Below are 15,104 nucleotides of genomic sequence, written 5' to 3'. Positions count from 1 at the left end.
AAGTTTCCAAGATTGTGATGAAAACTGATCTCAAATCTGACCGACTTGATCAGACTGTATTACTTGAAATACTACATCTGCAGATCAAATACTGAAACTTCATACTTGAAATACTTTGTGGTAAAAGTTTAAAAGTTTAATTTTAAAGATTAAGAAAAACAGTAGGTCAGAAAAGGAAGAAAACACAGCTATTTCAACCATAACTACCAATAGCAATTCTTAACTGTGAAAGAAGTCAGAAACTGGCCAATGCAGCAAACAATTTACTGCACTGACCATCCTTAAACCAAGCAAAACGACCTACTTTCAACGGGCTTCTGAGCTCACACTCCAGTGTTATCCTATACTAGTTCCAAGAAGGAAAATAAAAGTTGTTCAGACTCTTGTATCAACTGGTGATGTTAGCCAAGGATGTAATTCCACCATATGCCTCCTGTCAAAACACTAGGTGACTGAAAAGGGTGGAATAAACTGTGCTATAGGTAAGCCCTTCACAGATAGGCCATTTCCCAAATTCCCCAGTAGATTGTGATATTCTGGTGCTTCTACAGCTTTCCTGGAGTTGTCCTCCCTTGCAAAGATGCCACTGTCCATTTCCAGCACTGTTCACAGGTTCTCCAAACAGAAAGAGTACACAAGTGAAAACAGTGTTGGTTTTGTTGATGCCCAAAGAGTTCAGAATGAAAACAGATCACGGGATCTGCAAGAAGCAGACCCCCAGCAGAAGGGGATTCTGAAAAGCACAGGGGGTTTCAGTTCACATACACTTAACCAAAAATTCACTAGCGGTAAAAACAAAGGGGGTTGTACTACAACTTAAATGACGAAGAATTTAATAGTTACACGTCAGTGACTAATAAACAGCAACTGACCCCTTCTTGGAAATGAAGTTACGCTCTCATTAAAAGTTACCAAATCCCCCCAAAATGAGTTGAGAAGTGCAACGGAGACAAAGACAATGAACGTTGCACAACACAGCATATAACACACACATTAATACCACACCATTTGTACACGTCTTGTACCTACGGTTTCCTACAGAGAACATGTAGGAGGCTAATGGAAAACTACCTTCTCCAGAAAAATCCACCTGCAGTTTAAAAATGGGACGTCTACTCTTGTTAAGTGGAGAGAAATACTTCATGTTTTGAGGGCACTGGTTTTACACAAGTCAGAAATTAGAACTGATGCACTTCTATAGCTGGAAGAAAAAAAAACCACCAGACAATTTTTCCAAGGCTTGCAGAAAGCTCCAGTTATTCTTCATGAACCTGCCAAAAAGGAGCTACAAAAAATATCCCTGCCTGCTCAATAGCACAGCAGGTATGGAAGTAGCACATTCACAGCTATTAAGGGATCTATACAGTCTTAAAGAGCAGTGTATACAGTAAGCCTTTTGACTAACATATTTAATGACCACAGTGCCCTGCCTTCCTTTAGCGTTCATCCTGAACTTTTCTCTGTTTCTGCATGCAATTACACAGACTTAAAGTTCTCAAGTAAAAGTCAATGAATCAAATAGTGCAATAAATCTGAGTCTTCTTCAACCTAGTGTGAAAAAGGCAACAAAAAGCTTTGCCGCTCGCTTCTTAGATGGGAATCAATGATCTGCTGATGGATGCTGATCTAGAAACTGTGCCTCAACTGTTGTGTAGTTTTGAAGTCTTATTTACAGACCTTCTACACATTCACCCAAAGGTGCTTTTTGTGAGAAGTTTCAACTTCTTCAACCAGCTGTTCCAGCACTAAACCTCCCTGAGGAGTTCTATGGATATGCATACAGCTGTAACGCACTTGCACCAGATCTTCTCAAGAAGTCCACCTTTACCATACATGCCAGACCTGGAAAATTCCAAAAGTAAAACTTTGGAAAACTACAAATTAGCTGAGTATTTTTACCAAGTGTTGAGAAAACCACAGAGATTCTCGCAGTTGCACACCCAGGGCTAGCATTCAGATTTACAAATCGATTCCCATACAAGAAAAGAAGTTAAGAATGGCTTCTCACCTTTTCACATATTGGATTCTAGAAACTGCTGATTTGCTACACAAAATGAAAAACAGGAATTACCCCAACATGTGCTTAAACAACAGAAATGAAAAGGCCACAACTATGCTTAATTGCAGCATTGAGTAATCATCACAACCATTTGCTCCTGAAGATGGCAAGATTATTTTTCATGTTGTCCCAGCATCCTGAGGACTACAAATGCAGAGCTTAGCTTGCGAAACTCCTGCCTTACCGGCTACCTGAGCTGGTAAAACTAACAGATGAGCTACATTTAAGCAAGGAATTAAAAAAATTAAAAGTACATCATAAACCCCACTCTATACAGAGAACCTTTCTCTCCCTCACTAAGAAACTCTCTTCTGTACAGTGGGAGCCTTTACAGGACTTGTTGGAAGCACCAGGATGCCCGTGTAGCACTGCCATCATCCACAGGCAACATGTGACTGTGCCATTTCTCATCTTTTCTGAATCAGACCAAAACAGTCCTACACAGAATACTGGAACGGAAAAGAAAAAAATCTATTATGGAAGCCTGTTAAAAGAAACAGTAATATGAAGATGCAGGATTATACATACATCAACACCTAAGAATTAGGATGAAAGAGAGAGGGAAAAGCAGAAAGAGCATATGGGTAAGCAGAACAGAAATTGAGAAATAGAAAAGATTATGAGCACAGAAAAATAACAACTTTGAAAGCTAACAGAAGAGTTGCAAGAAAGATGGGGTACAGGATAGAGTATGATTGTCAGGTATTTAGATGAAACTAAATACTGAAAGAAGAAACACAAGAAATTAAAGGAACCAAGAAGTAAACACTGCATTCTCCTTCCATTCTCTAAAACACCGAATTGCAGACTGCTCATCACTTGTCCACAGAACATGATTCCAGGAAGCAAGATCTGCTTTTCTGACTCAGTGTTACTAGAAAACAGGAAGGCAGACACAAACTGCAGTGACACAGAGAAATCAAAGCAGCAAGGAATTAAAAGCCAGAAAGTAAAAAGTCAGTATTAACAATGAAGAAACAGGTTTTTATGTTTAACATGGGAGAAAAATAAGGAAAAAGGAATTCTACAAATGAAAAGAAAGGGTAAATCTCATAATCCCCTGAAGCCACACAAGTCCCTCCATGGAAGACAGAACTGTTGGTCCTCCAGAAACCAAAGCATCGCCTCCCAGGCAGGCAGAGGGGAACAGGCCCAGCGTCTGCTCTCCAAGGTACTGCCCCTCCAACCACAGCTCAGAATTCCCAGCCCAAGCATCCTTTTACTGCCAATTCCCCCACATCACTTGAGCATCTAAGGACGATTTTAACAGTGAGTCTCCCTCAAGAACTAACACTGATAACATCCAGGATAGACTAAACCACATCAGTTAGCACATGTCTCAGGAATTGCTCAGGAATTCTGTAACTTGAAAATGACCCTTAGAGTAAAAGCCATGCAGTGCCAAGTGGCACGGAAAAGAACGTACCTAACAGGAAGTTTTCCCCCACAGGAAGCAAGATGACTTTAAGTTCTACACTAGTCAAAGATCTTAAAAATAAATAAATAAATAAATAAAGCAAAGGATCTTTTTGTTTCTTGATTTTCCTTGAAATTATTCACATAACTAAGCAAGAATATAGCCAGAGAGCCTGCGCAGGCCCATTATGAGGAAGGCTGAGAGCATCTGCAGCATATGAGAAGCTTTACTATAAATAATTTCCTTAATATTACATAGAATCAGAATGTTTTGGGTTGAAAAGCACCTTAAAATCATCTAGTTCCAACCCCCCTGCCATGGGCAGGTACACTTTGGTAAGAAATGTAAGGATGTTTGTTTCTATGGCTTTCTTAAGCCTTAAAGACAATGTAACAGTACTTATCCAACAGAAGATTTCCCTAAACACAAAGAGAAAGACCTCAGAAAATACATGTCAACGGTCCATAACTCACAGCAAAACTCAGCAGAATGGGGTTTACGTAACCTCATCTTCAGCATCAGTGATCAAGAGGCTTGAGCAATGAGAAAGACCCGGTCTCAAGCAGCCTGAACAGGAAAAGTTTCAGGACAAAATAATTTTTGATCACATCAAATACCATGAACCAAAATCACTGCACAGAACAAAAGCTGAAATATCTTTCTAAAAATAGAAGCCTTTTAGCTATTAAAGTCACAGAGTTTTTCCTTCACTGCTTTGCAATTACACACAAGTTAAAGGAACTTCATCTTAGTGTCACCTTCCCTTTTGCTTTAGAAAGTTCACAGCTAGAAAGGATACAAGTTCCATATTTTCTCCTCTGGTTACTGGGATTCATTTGGAGTAGCCCTTCACCACAGTCCATGAGAGCTGCAATTTGGCAATACTACTATAAAGGAAAAGTTATTTTCATTTTCCTTTAAGTCTGGCTGTTCATCCCCTTAGAAAGGGGCAAAGACAAAAGTAAGCATGAAACAACTACTGAATTAATTTTTGTAAGTAACTGAGCTGCTTTTTTTCAACAGGAGACAGTAAAGATTTAGGCTAGTGGAATAAAGTTGTACAATAGTCTCTGCAGAAATTCTGAACATGGAAATATGATGCAAGTGAAAACATGAATCTCTAAAAAAAAGAGAAAAAAGAAAAAGCCATGAAACACAGACAACTGCTTTACGGCTCTGCACAAGAGGAATCATCAGTCAAGTGAAACCCTAGATCTGCACAAAACACTAGGGATAGCCAAAAAATCAATACTGAAGCTTACAGGCAACCACTGAACAAGTGACAGCAGCTGTTGGAGACCAAGTGATATTAATTATGCAGTATTTGTAATAATCTTACTATAACATATACTCAATATCTAAAATTATAGATGAATATTCACAGCATAAAATATTCATCTTCTCCAAGCCCCAAAGAGCAAACCAAATGCTGCAGTGTTCAGGAATACTTCAATTTCTAACCTACCTCAAGGTAAGCACTGCCTCACTCAACCTCTACATCTACTTTTCATATTTCCTAAATGCCAAAACTACATGACAAGAAGTCCAGCATCTTCAGCATCCAAATACAGGGCTATCCTGAAGCTATACAAACAGTAAAACACTCCTGAATCTCAAGTGTTTTATGAACCTGATCATACTGGGAGTGGTTCTGCAGGCAAGCTGACAGTGGTAACAGACAAAACAACAAATATTAGTGTACATCCATCTCCTGTGCTTGACTAAACTGTGTCGGTTTTGGTTTAGGGTATATTTTACTAAAGGCTTAACAGAAAACAAGAAAAATGGCCTGCAAGCTTGTGTAATAGAATGATACCTGGGAGACTCTATTCATCAATGTGAGCTGATTTCATAAAGTTTCAGAGCTGCTAGGAAAAAGAATGGACTAAAAAGGCGATCACTGAAGAAAGCGAAGCAGAATGCTGGGAAGAAAACCTTAGTTCCCAGAAACCAAGAGCCAGGAATAACCCTGGCCTACCAAAGCTACCTAAACCCACAATAGCCACTGTATAATGAAACCTCATTTTTCCATGTTGCATTTTTTTTCCCTTACTTTTATACTAAACACCAAGAACAAAACAAACCTAAACCAAAATCGTCTATGGAGTTTTAAGTCAACACACATCAGCACCAGCTGCAATCCCAAAGGGAAGCCTGGTAGGTAACCAAGCCCAGTCAGGCTCTCTGGGACACATCACAGCCAGGACTACGGGCCCATCCTGAGGATGAGATTTCAACTTCAAACTAAGAGGCAGTGCTCCCAGGCACATGACAATGATCTTGCAGTCAAACACTTACCACGGAGCATCACATACTCTACACTTACAAGCAAAGCCTGTGTAAATGTCCAGAGATAGCCTGGTTCTGTAGGTAGTTCAAACTATTACCCTGGCTTCACCTGTGGCAGAGCAACCTCCAAAACTGTGGTGTGAAAGACCTGAGGCAGCAAAATCCCTGTTTGAGGTTATATTTCTGTATTTTCTGGCTTACTTTAGGGTTAATACTATCTGGGTGCCTGTGCAGTGCCTACCAAAACAGAAGTATCCTGATCAGGGCCCCTGGACAGCACACTAATGTAAATACTACTAAAGCACAAATGAAACTCAATATAATCCCTCCTAGACTGACAAGAGCTGGCATCCAGAGAAACCAAGGAATGTCCAGTGTGTCGATAGCAGGGTTCATTCTGGGATACAGAATGCTGTAAATTAACATGAAAGCACATTATGTTCTCCACACATTTTTCCTGCAAAAAATGTGTACATTTAAGTGAGCCCCTATAATTCATGACATGAGAATCTGTTCTAAAGTCTTTTGTGAATCAAGTGCCCTTATCTTAAATAGTAAACTATTGTGTCTTCTTTTCTTTCTATTTAAGGCTACTAAAAAGGTTTACGTTGTGGAAGATCACTTGAGAAATCAGACCAGCGTTTTTACAGGCTTTTTTTCCTATTAAAGCCCTGCCTAGGAAGAGGTGATGCCAACATACTTCCAGCACTCAATGAGAAATTAAGACTGTTTACTCTGAGTGGACAACAGATTGTCTTGAAATGCAAGAAACTACTTTATAGCCTGGGCATTTCTTTGAGGAACTTGTGTTTTACCGAGTTCTTGGATCAGATCATAACTTGAAGCTACTACTACTACTACTCAGGAAATAACCTCAAGATCAGGGAGTTCACTGGATTTCATACTTAGATCAAATGCTGAAAACAAACATGCTGCAAGAGGAAAAAAAGGGGGGAAAAACCCAAACAAAAAAGAAAAACCAACAAAAGCAACACTGCTGCTTTTGTCCATAAAACATTGCCCACTTCTTATGCTTAAGCATAGCAATGAAGTTTTGTGTTAAATATACATATATACACACACATATGCATACACGTGACCAAAAATTAAGTCCTTCAAGCTACAGGTTTCCAGTCCCATAGATCTCAGATGGCCCTTAGGAGTGCCACAGAAGCAGGTCCACTGACTGACTATCTGTTACAAAACGAGGCCTAAGGACCTGGAGTCTTGTACTGAGCTTTAGCAAGACCTAACCCTGGGCCTACACAAAGGTCGCTGCTAGACAAAAGCTCCAGCTCTGCATGCTGTTCTGAGGTGTGGATTAATACTGTACCAGTTTATAGTGGGACTAATATGTTTATAATAAAAATATGCCTGGCTGCTTGCAGAATTGTTAAATCCCATCCTCCTGTCATCCATAAATCAGTATCTTCTGCTGAAGAAACCTGGAGCTTCCCATGTGTCCTTTTCAAAATAATCCATCAGCTGTTAGTCAATTCACTTTCTACATGACCTGTCCTACAACTGGTACCAAATAACTATTTTGTAAACATTAGGGTAAATGAAGACAAAGGGCAGTATGTGTTCCATCTAAAAATGTTTGGTTTAGGAAGAAACCTCTAAAACAATCTAGATTATGTTTCCTGGACCTCTTTCAAAATGCTGTTTCAGTAGTCTCAGTGAAGAGGCGATCCCAAATGCTCGGCGGGCAGCAAAAGAAGCTGCTGGCAGTCTCTGGCTCACACATTCTGGGCATGACCTCATTCTTTACTACCAGTTTTCATTTTCACTGCAGCATTTCAAAACCCAAGGCTTGACATTATTTTTGTGCATTACTCTTAATGACTGCTTCAGAAATGCAAAGAAGACAACTTCAAGTCAGAAAAGGAACTATACCTCCCTTGCAACTCGTTCTCATGCAGTGAGGAGGTAGGTGGCACACAGGGCACCATCATATATACCTTCATCTCCAAACACACGTCAAGTAGTTATGTTTATTTATGTGCTTGTTTCTCTGAATGGAAAGCCAAACCTGACAGTAGCTGGTCAGATAAGTATACAGCAATAGTGGCGCATAATCTCCCTAATAAATTTGACTTCAAAGCCAGATTTCCCAAACATAAGTAGCAGGTTTATATCTTAAACTATACAGAACCATTGAGTTATCCATACCCTAGTTACAGATTTAAAAAAGAAACAGTTAAAGTGATTTAAGATATTACTTTATCTGTAGGGGAATATCTAGCAGTCTAAATCCCAATTACCTTAAAATGGTTCTAAAAATAAGTCCATACTGGAATTACAGAGTTTTCTTGAAATACCATATTTAACATTACAACTTTTTCCCCCTATTTTATCATACCAATCATCTTGATCACATCTGAGCAATGATTATTTACCTATCCATCAAAACCAAAGTTCTCTCTTCAAACAACAGTTGTCATCAATGCATCACTGACAGTTTAGTCTCATTTTGAGCCTACTGTTTAAATAAGCATTCAGTCTCTAATACCAACACATTCCCCACCCCTCCAGTTGAGAAAGATAAGATACAAGATGTAAATTAAGTAAACATCACAACAATTGCTCAAAACAAGATGCTGGAATGACTAGCTTACTCAAACTTGGCAAACATTTTGAACAACCCACCAGATCTCTTTAACATTCAGTCTGATTTATTCCAGCCTCTTGGCTCCCCCGAAAGCTAGTTCTATACATACGTTTTTACTTTTCAAATAACACACCAGCCATCACTGAATATTGTTCTTTCCCCAGCAAGAGGCCAACACTGGACTACCATAGTATGCACTGATACGTTTTAGGAATAAGCAACCGCCGCATGCAACTAGGCCTCACAAGAGTTAAGGAAAAGAAAACTCTCCCCAAATCCTGTTCTAGGAAGTATTCTGTGCTTCACTTTACTGGAAGATTATTTGCCTCTATGCAGACTGCAGTGTGCAACCAGGAAAAATGGTTCCGATTCGAGATAGCCAAACTTCCCGCTAATCACAACTTCAGCTCGTTAAATTCCTTAGCATCTCTACAAACGTTGGGTTTCGGTCTTTGTTCATGAAGCAGTGCACAGAGACAAGCCTCGGAAAGGCCGGGACGGTACCTTGCCTGCCGCGGGGAACTGGGAGCAGGTTCCACACGAGGCCTACTGCAGAAGGGTAAAGAGGATCCCGTGCCCAAAATGAAGACCGGTTTCAGCCGTACCGGGGGAATACCTGCCCTATCAACCCTCCCACCCTCCCGGCCGCTCTGCTAATGCTCGTAAAGAGGAAACTTCGGAAGGAAGCAAGAGACCACCCCCGAAGCGAAACACCCGGGAGCTCCTTCTCCCTCCACCTCCCCCCCTCCGGCAGCCCGGCCCTCGCAAAGCCGAGCCAGGCTCCTTCAGGCGCCGGCTCCCTCACAGCCAAGCAGTCACTTCGGAGAAATAGGTACCCGAAAACCCTCTCCACCGCGTCCCCCATTCCCCCCCACCCCACCCCGTCCACACCACACCGCGGACAGGCGAGGGGGAGGGGGGAGGCAGGATCACTCAGAGCCGCCTTGTCTGCTGCTTAAAAGGGACCCAGCCCAGGCCCGGCCTCCAGCTGCTCAGCAGCCACCGGAGCGGCTCCCGGGCACCTCCTCAAGCCCAGCGAGGAGCCAGCTAGGCCCCGCCGCGGCTTCCCGGGGATGGGGAGCGAGGAGCGGGCTCCTTACGCCGGCGGCAGGGTCACGTCCCCGCCCGGCCCCACACGCAGACACCCGGGGGGCAGGCGGGAAAGAGGGAAAGGTGGCGGAGGGAGGAAGGAAGGAAGGGGGGGGAGATTGGGGAAAGGCCCGGCGGGGACAGCCCCTCAGCGCACCCGCCCCAGGCCGCAAGTCGCCCGGCCCCGGTGTGGAGAGAAGGGGAAGAAGGAAGCCGCAGAGCAGGCTCTCCCTCTATGGTCACCCCGCAGAGAGGGAGAGTTAACCCCGCGCCCAGGAGGCCCGAGCCAGGCGCGAGCAGGGAAGGGAAGGCTAAGGAAGGAGATGAAGCGGGGTTATAACCCAGCCCGTGTAGAGGAGGGTACGTGGGGTCCCGGCCCGGGGCGAGGAGCGCTGGGGGGGAGGGTAGCGGGGGAGGGCGGCCGCACTTACTCTCATTTAACACCTCCAGCAGCTCGGCGCAGCTCTCACACATTGTTCATTAACAGCAGCAGCCGCCGCCGCCGCCTCCTCCCGACCATTGATTGATCCACTCGGTGCTGCTGATTGATGATTGATGGGGGCCGGGGCGGGGGTCAGCCGGGGGGGGGGGGGGGGGGGGAGGGGAAGGTGGGGGCGGGAAGGAATAGGAAGAGAAGGGAAGGGGGGGGGGAAGAGGCAGGGACCGGTCTGGGATCCGGGGGAAGGGGGGGATGGGGCGGCTGATCAATGCAAATGAGCCTGTGGCGGCGGCGGATAGCGGCGGGGAGGAGAAGCCGAGTCACTCACTGGCTCCCAGTGACTCCACGCGCCGCCATTTTGCTGAGGGGGAAGGAGGAGGAGGGGGACCGGGGCGCTCGGGCTCAGCTCGGCAGTTTCCGACCAGGCAGCAGGCGAAGGTGGCCGAGTCCCTCCTCCTCCCTTTCCTTTTCGCTCCGCCTATCCCACCCCAGGGCCGAGCGGCGGGCTGGCGAGCGGGGAGGAGGAGGAGGAGGAGGAGAAGGAGGAAAGGGGCGGGCCGGCAGCCGGGGCCGGGAGAGTAAAATGGCGGCGGTCGGCGGCGGTTGCGGCTCGGCGCGCGCCCGGGCTGGGAAGGGCGGGAAGCGCTGTTTCCCTGCCCTCTTCCCGCCTCCCGTGAGGGGGGAATCCTCTCCTCCAATGCCGCGCACACGGCGCTGTGACAGGGATGGAGGAGCCGCCTCTCCTCCGCTTTAAAAGCGAGCGGCCGCCTGAAGGGAGCGCTGGGCCCGCGGCGCCGGGTGCCGGAGGGGAAGCGGTGTCCTTCCCGGCGGGTGTTCCAGGTGGTTATTGGCGTTCCCCGCTGGCGCGGGACGGAGGAGTCGGCGCCATCTCCTTCGCGCCCAGCGCGGCTGAGGGGAGGAGAGGCCGGCTGAGGGCAGCTCCGATCCCGGCATCCTCATAACACACTTTTAAAGCGCTACGGTAGCGTTTTGTGCAAAAAATTACATTTTTACCTCATAAATTTTCGACTTCGCTTTTTCTTTCCCCTTGGAGAGTGATTTATTCTCCATTATAAATGTTCAATGGCAACTACAGCACGCGAAGGCCTGGAAATAACATATTTTCATGAAAAGACGGAGTCTTACTTAAAATTAACTTTCGGTTACATAATTTACGCGGATGACAACCCGCCCTTCAGTTAACTCTGCCTTGCTCACATTGAACAAGATTTCAGACCCCTGCAAGATGAGTTTTCAGGCAAAGGGCGGTTTTCCATACAAACCCCCCACCTTCCTGCCGTCTGTTACACTTAGCCCCCTTTCCCATTTACATGGGATTGGGAATAGGAATCACATGATGGATCCTGGCACTTCCCTAGCGCTCTGGAGCGGTTTCTGTTTCGGGAGTACCACCCAGTGGTGAGTTACTGCATTATCCTGAATGCCTTCACCGCCTTGTCCATAGGATTAAGGAAACAAATCTATTAATAGCCGCAATGCAGATGCGGTACAGGTTGGTAGAAAGTAAAATAAACCCAAACTGCCAAACTAGGGAAAGGAAAAACGAGCCCGGTTTGAGTTGCTCAGAGGTTGATTTAAATGGAAGAGGTATAAATGGTGGAAATGCAGTTCTGTGTCCTTAATCCCATGGGCATGTTTACACAGGCTGATCCCAGCGCTGGTGGTTGTGTGTGTAACCTAGAATCATAGAATAGTTAGGGTTGGAAAGGACCTTAAGATCATCCAGTTCCAACACCCCTGCCATGGGCAGGGACACCTCACACTAAACCATGTCACCCAAGGTCTTGTCCAACCTGGTCATCAACACTGCCAGGGATGGAACATTCACAACCTCCCTGGGCAACCCATTCCAGGGCCTCACCACCCTAACAGGAAAGAATTTCCTCCTTACATCCAATCTAAACTTCCCCTGTTTCAGTTTTAACCCATTACCCCTTGTCCTATCACTACAGTCCCTAATAAAGAGCCCCTCCCCAGCATCCCTATAGGCCCCCTTCAGATACTGGAAGCTGCTCTGAGGTCTCCACGCAGCCTTCTCTTCTCCAGGCTGAACAGCCCCAACTTCCTCAGCCTGTCTTCATACGGGAGGTGCTCCAGTCCCCTGATCATCCTCGTGGCCCTTCTCTGGACTTGTTCCAACAGCTCCATGTCCTTTTTATGTTGAGGACACCAGAACTGCACACAATGCTCCAGATGAGGTCTCACAAGAGCAGAGCAGAGGGGCAGGATCACCTCCTTCAACCTGCTGGTTACACTCCTTTTGATGCAGCCCAGGATACGGTTGCTTTCTGGGCTGTGAGCGCACACTGAAGCCGGCTCATGTTCATTTTCTTATCAATCAGCACCCCCAAGTCCTTCTCCGCAGGGCTGCTCTGAATCTCTTCTCTGCCCAGCCTGTAGCTGTTCCTGGGATTGGTCTGACAAACCTCCCACTGAAGTGCACAGAACGCTCTCCTCCTAATGATCCTCAAGGCATCAAACCCCACTGCTGTTTAAAAACAAGAGACAAGTTACTGTAAACAACAGGCCCAGTCTCAGCTACACCAACGACTGTGGAAGTCAGGGATAAACTGATCTTTCACCCAGACCTCTCGTCACTGCTTGGGTTTGGAGTACTTTCCAAAGGTAGGGTTAGCAACAAAAATAGGTATTCCAAAATAGTCCCTGCTGAAATTTCCGTTCACTGAATTAAACTAATACAGAACCACTCTGAGAGTCCACATGAAACACAAATTCCTTATCTAGCACCTTAATTCACATCATATGTTAATGCAAGGATGTTTCCAACAGGATTTCTGAGCATAACAAAGGGTATCAATACAAGAGGCACAAGACACTGCATGTCTGCTCTGCTCTCGTGAGGCCTCACTTGGAATATTGTGTGCAGTTCTGGTGTCCTCAACATAAAAAGGACATGGAACTTTGCACTGTCTTTGGTGTGTCCGAGATGAAATGATCTTTCTTCTGTATGTCAGGTTTTTCACAGCTCTCATAACTTGTCTTTGCAATATGCCACTTGCTGTTTTCTGAGTCATATCAGCCTGCATTTCCTGGAATATCCTTTACTTCCGACCATTATCAAAATTGAAGTTACTGAAGTTGGAAGCCAGAGCTGTACAAGAAGATTAGAAAGCATCTTAACTTTGTCATACCAAGATAACATAGACCCTGTATCTCCAAGAAGTCATGCTTATTCGCTTCCTTAATATCATATTACCCAGGTATTCCTGCTAGCATGGAATCATTTGCTGTATGATATGAGCTGTCTGCATCTGGAAGAAGACCGCATTTTTTGACAGACTCGTAGTTCTATAATCTGCATAATCCGATTTGAATTTGCACTTTTCTTTCCCCTTTTCCTTCCTTATGGAGCTTGCAGTTTACTTTAGAATAGAACCAAAATTAACTGCGAAAATACCTTAAAAGATAGCTTTTCTGACAAATCAGTTCTTTGATGCAATTGCAGCTCTAAACACTGGAGTCAGCACCAGGAAGGGGCTGTTTGAAGCATGGTGTCACATGCCAAGTTCAATGAATACCACAGAAGAGTGTGGGTGACCTTGAGTCACTCCTTGTGTGCAGACAGGAATGCTGCCAAATTATTTTTACTGTGCACAAGAATTTATTATTTTTCTTAATAGAGCTGAAATTGAATTTGTTTAAATTAAACGTTGGCTTCCAAGCAGAAGACAGGAGCTATAACTGGCCTGGTTGCAGTGATCATCAGCCTCATGCTTTTTCTTCTCTTGACCTTTATTCTCTCCTCATGCCATCCTTGCAAGGTTGTTTGATCCCTAGGAGGCCCTTTCCTTCCGTGGACAACGATGCTCCTCATCTGGAAATATTTGCTCTGGTAGACTGCCAGCACAGTTCTTTCAGAGGAGTGACTGGGATAAATGCAAGACCTGAGCAAAACTAAAATCCTAAATCCAAATTTAGGTGTGGATTCAGAGTATACTTTGCCAGATCAACATCCCACTGTGTCCCAGCACTGAACTGATACTGTAATCCTGGTTTTCTTTAATGTAAAGATGGAATTAACCATTACCAAAAGACAAAACCAGAATAACCCTCAGGTGGATTAGGGATTGAGGTAGCAAGACCTGTCACTGCCCCTTTGATGTACTTCATTCATCCTTTCCTAGCCTGACTCACAAGCTGTATTTTGAAGCCTTCATTTTCTATGTGAACATAGGTACTTTGTCATTTGACCTCAGAATAGTAATTGTGGAATGTGACTTAACTGAAACATTTTTTTACATTATTCACACCAACTGCTTTAGCCAGAGATTTGTCTGACACGGGATGACTGAATTATCTTCTGTTTGAACTTGCTGTTGCTCTGCTGTAGGTTACCCCCTTCCTGTCACAACGACAGCCATGATTTACAATGAAAGGCAAAGTACCAGCAATATCAGCAGATGCTATGAGATGGGAGCTGAGACAGCTGGAAAGTAGGAATTAATATCTGCTATACAGAGAATAGTGTCAAAAAGGTCAGTTCCAGCCAGTCTAGTTCTGTTTGTGACCTCTGGTCTGGAATGATGCTGGAAATGGTTGGAGTCCATTGCCTAGGAAATCCTTAACTAAAGGAAGGCAGTCTTTGTAAAGTTACCAACAAAACTTGGCTGAAGTGCAACAGAGTAAGTTTAAATTTACACATTCCGAGTCCCAGTGCTTCACTTCCATTGCCCTATCAGCATTTTAACCCTTTTATAAGCACGTTCACTTCTAACCAGACTTTGGTATCACAGCACCCTGTGAAGACATGGCTACTTTGACTTACCCCATTAGAGAATACACTCAAAATAATTCATAGCCCTGTTTATTAGGCCAGAAATGTCATGTAATAATAGATAATGCTCAATATACCATCAAGCTACATTGAACAGTCTGCTCCTAAATCAGCTAACTCAGCATTTTGGTAGGAGAGCAGCCTGCATGCTTATAAACGTTATTACCAGCACTGGGTCTGGGAAGAATCACGCTGTACAGCCCAGTAAGCAAGACAAGCTCCAGTTTTGGAGCCATTTCAGACTGCATCCTACAGCCTGCTTCTTAAGTTGTAATCTTGGGTAGCAATTCAGTTGGAAGGCTTTTTCTTTGAGTACTTCCACAGTACTCAAAATAAAGGACTGGTGCAGAGCTGACTGTACTACCTTGAGATTCAGTGCTGCTG

The 15,104-nt window shown here is 44.6% G+C and overlaps 1 protein-coding gene across 11 annotated transcripts in view; it reads right to left on the bottom strand.

Annotated features, from left to right (window-relative positions):
* Window positions 1-10,364, bottom strand: part of USP34 (ubiquitin specific peptidase 34) — a 137,036-nt gene extending 126,672 nt beyond the window's left edge. For 10 of the 11 annotated variants that reach the window (XM_061461589.1, XM_061461595.1, XM_061461594.1 and 7 more), the window contains exon 1: window positions 9,897-10,361. In XM_061461589.1, the coding sequence (XP_061317573.1) occupies window positions 9,897-9,939 (43 nt within the window). In that variant the 5' untranslated portion in view covers window positions 9,940-10,361. Of the gene's footprint in view, window positions 1-9,896 lie in introns of all 11 variants that reach the window. The other variant, XR_009744734.1, reaches the window with a different exon arrangement.
* Window positions 10,365-15,104: the final 4,740 nt, after the last annotated feature.

Source organism: Pezoporus flaviventris, unplaced genomic scaffold (assembly GCF_033815535.1).
Source record: "Pezoporus flaviventris isolate CSIRO_AGI_PZ_B2104156 unplaced genomic scaffold, CSIRO_AGI_Pfla_v1 ptg000031l, whole genome shotgun sequence".
Classification (NCBI taxonomy): domain Eukaryota; kingdom Metazoa; phylum Chordata; class Aves; order Psittaciformes; family Psittacidae; genus Pezoporus; species Pezoporus flaviventris.
This window is presented reverse-complemented; position numbering and strand designations above follow the sequence as displayed.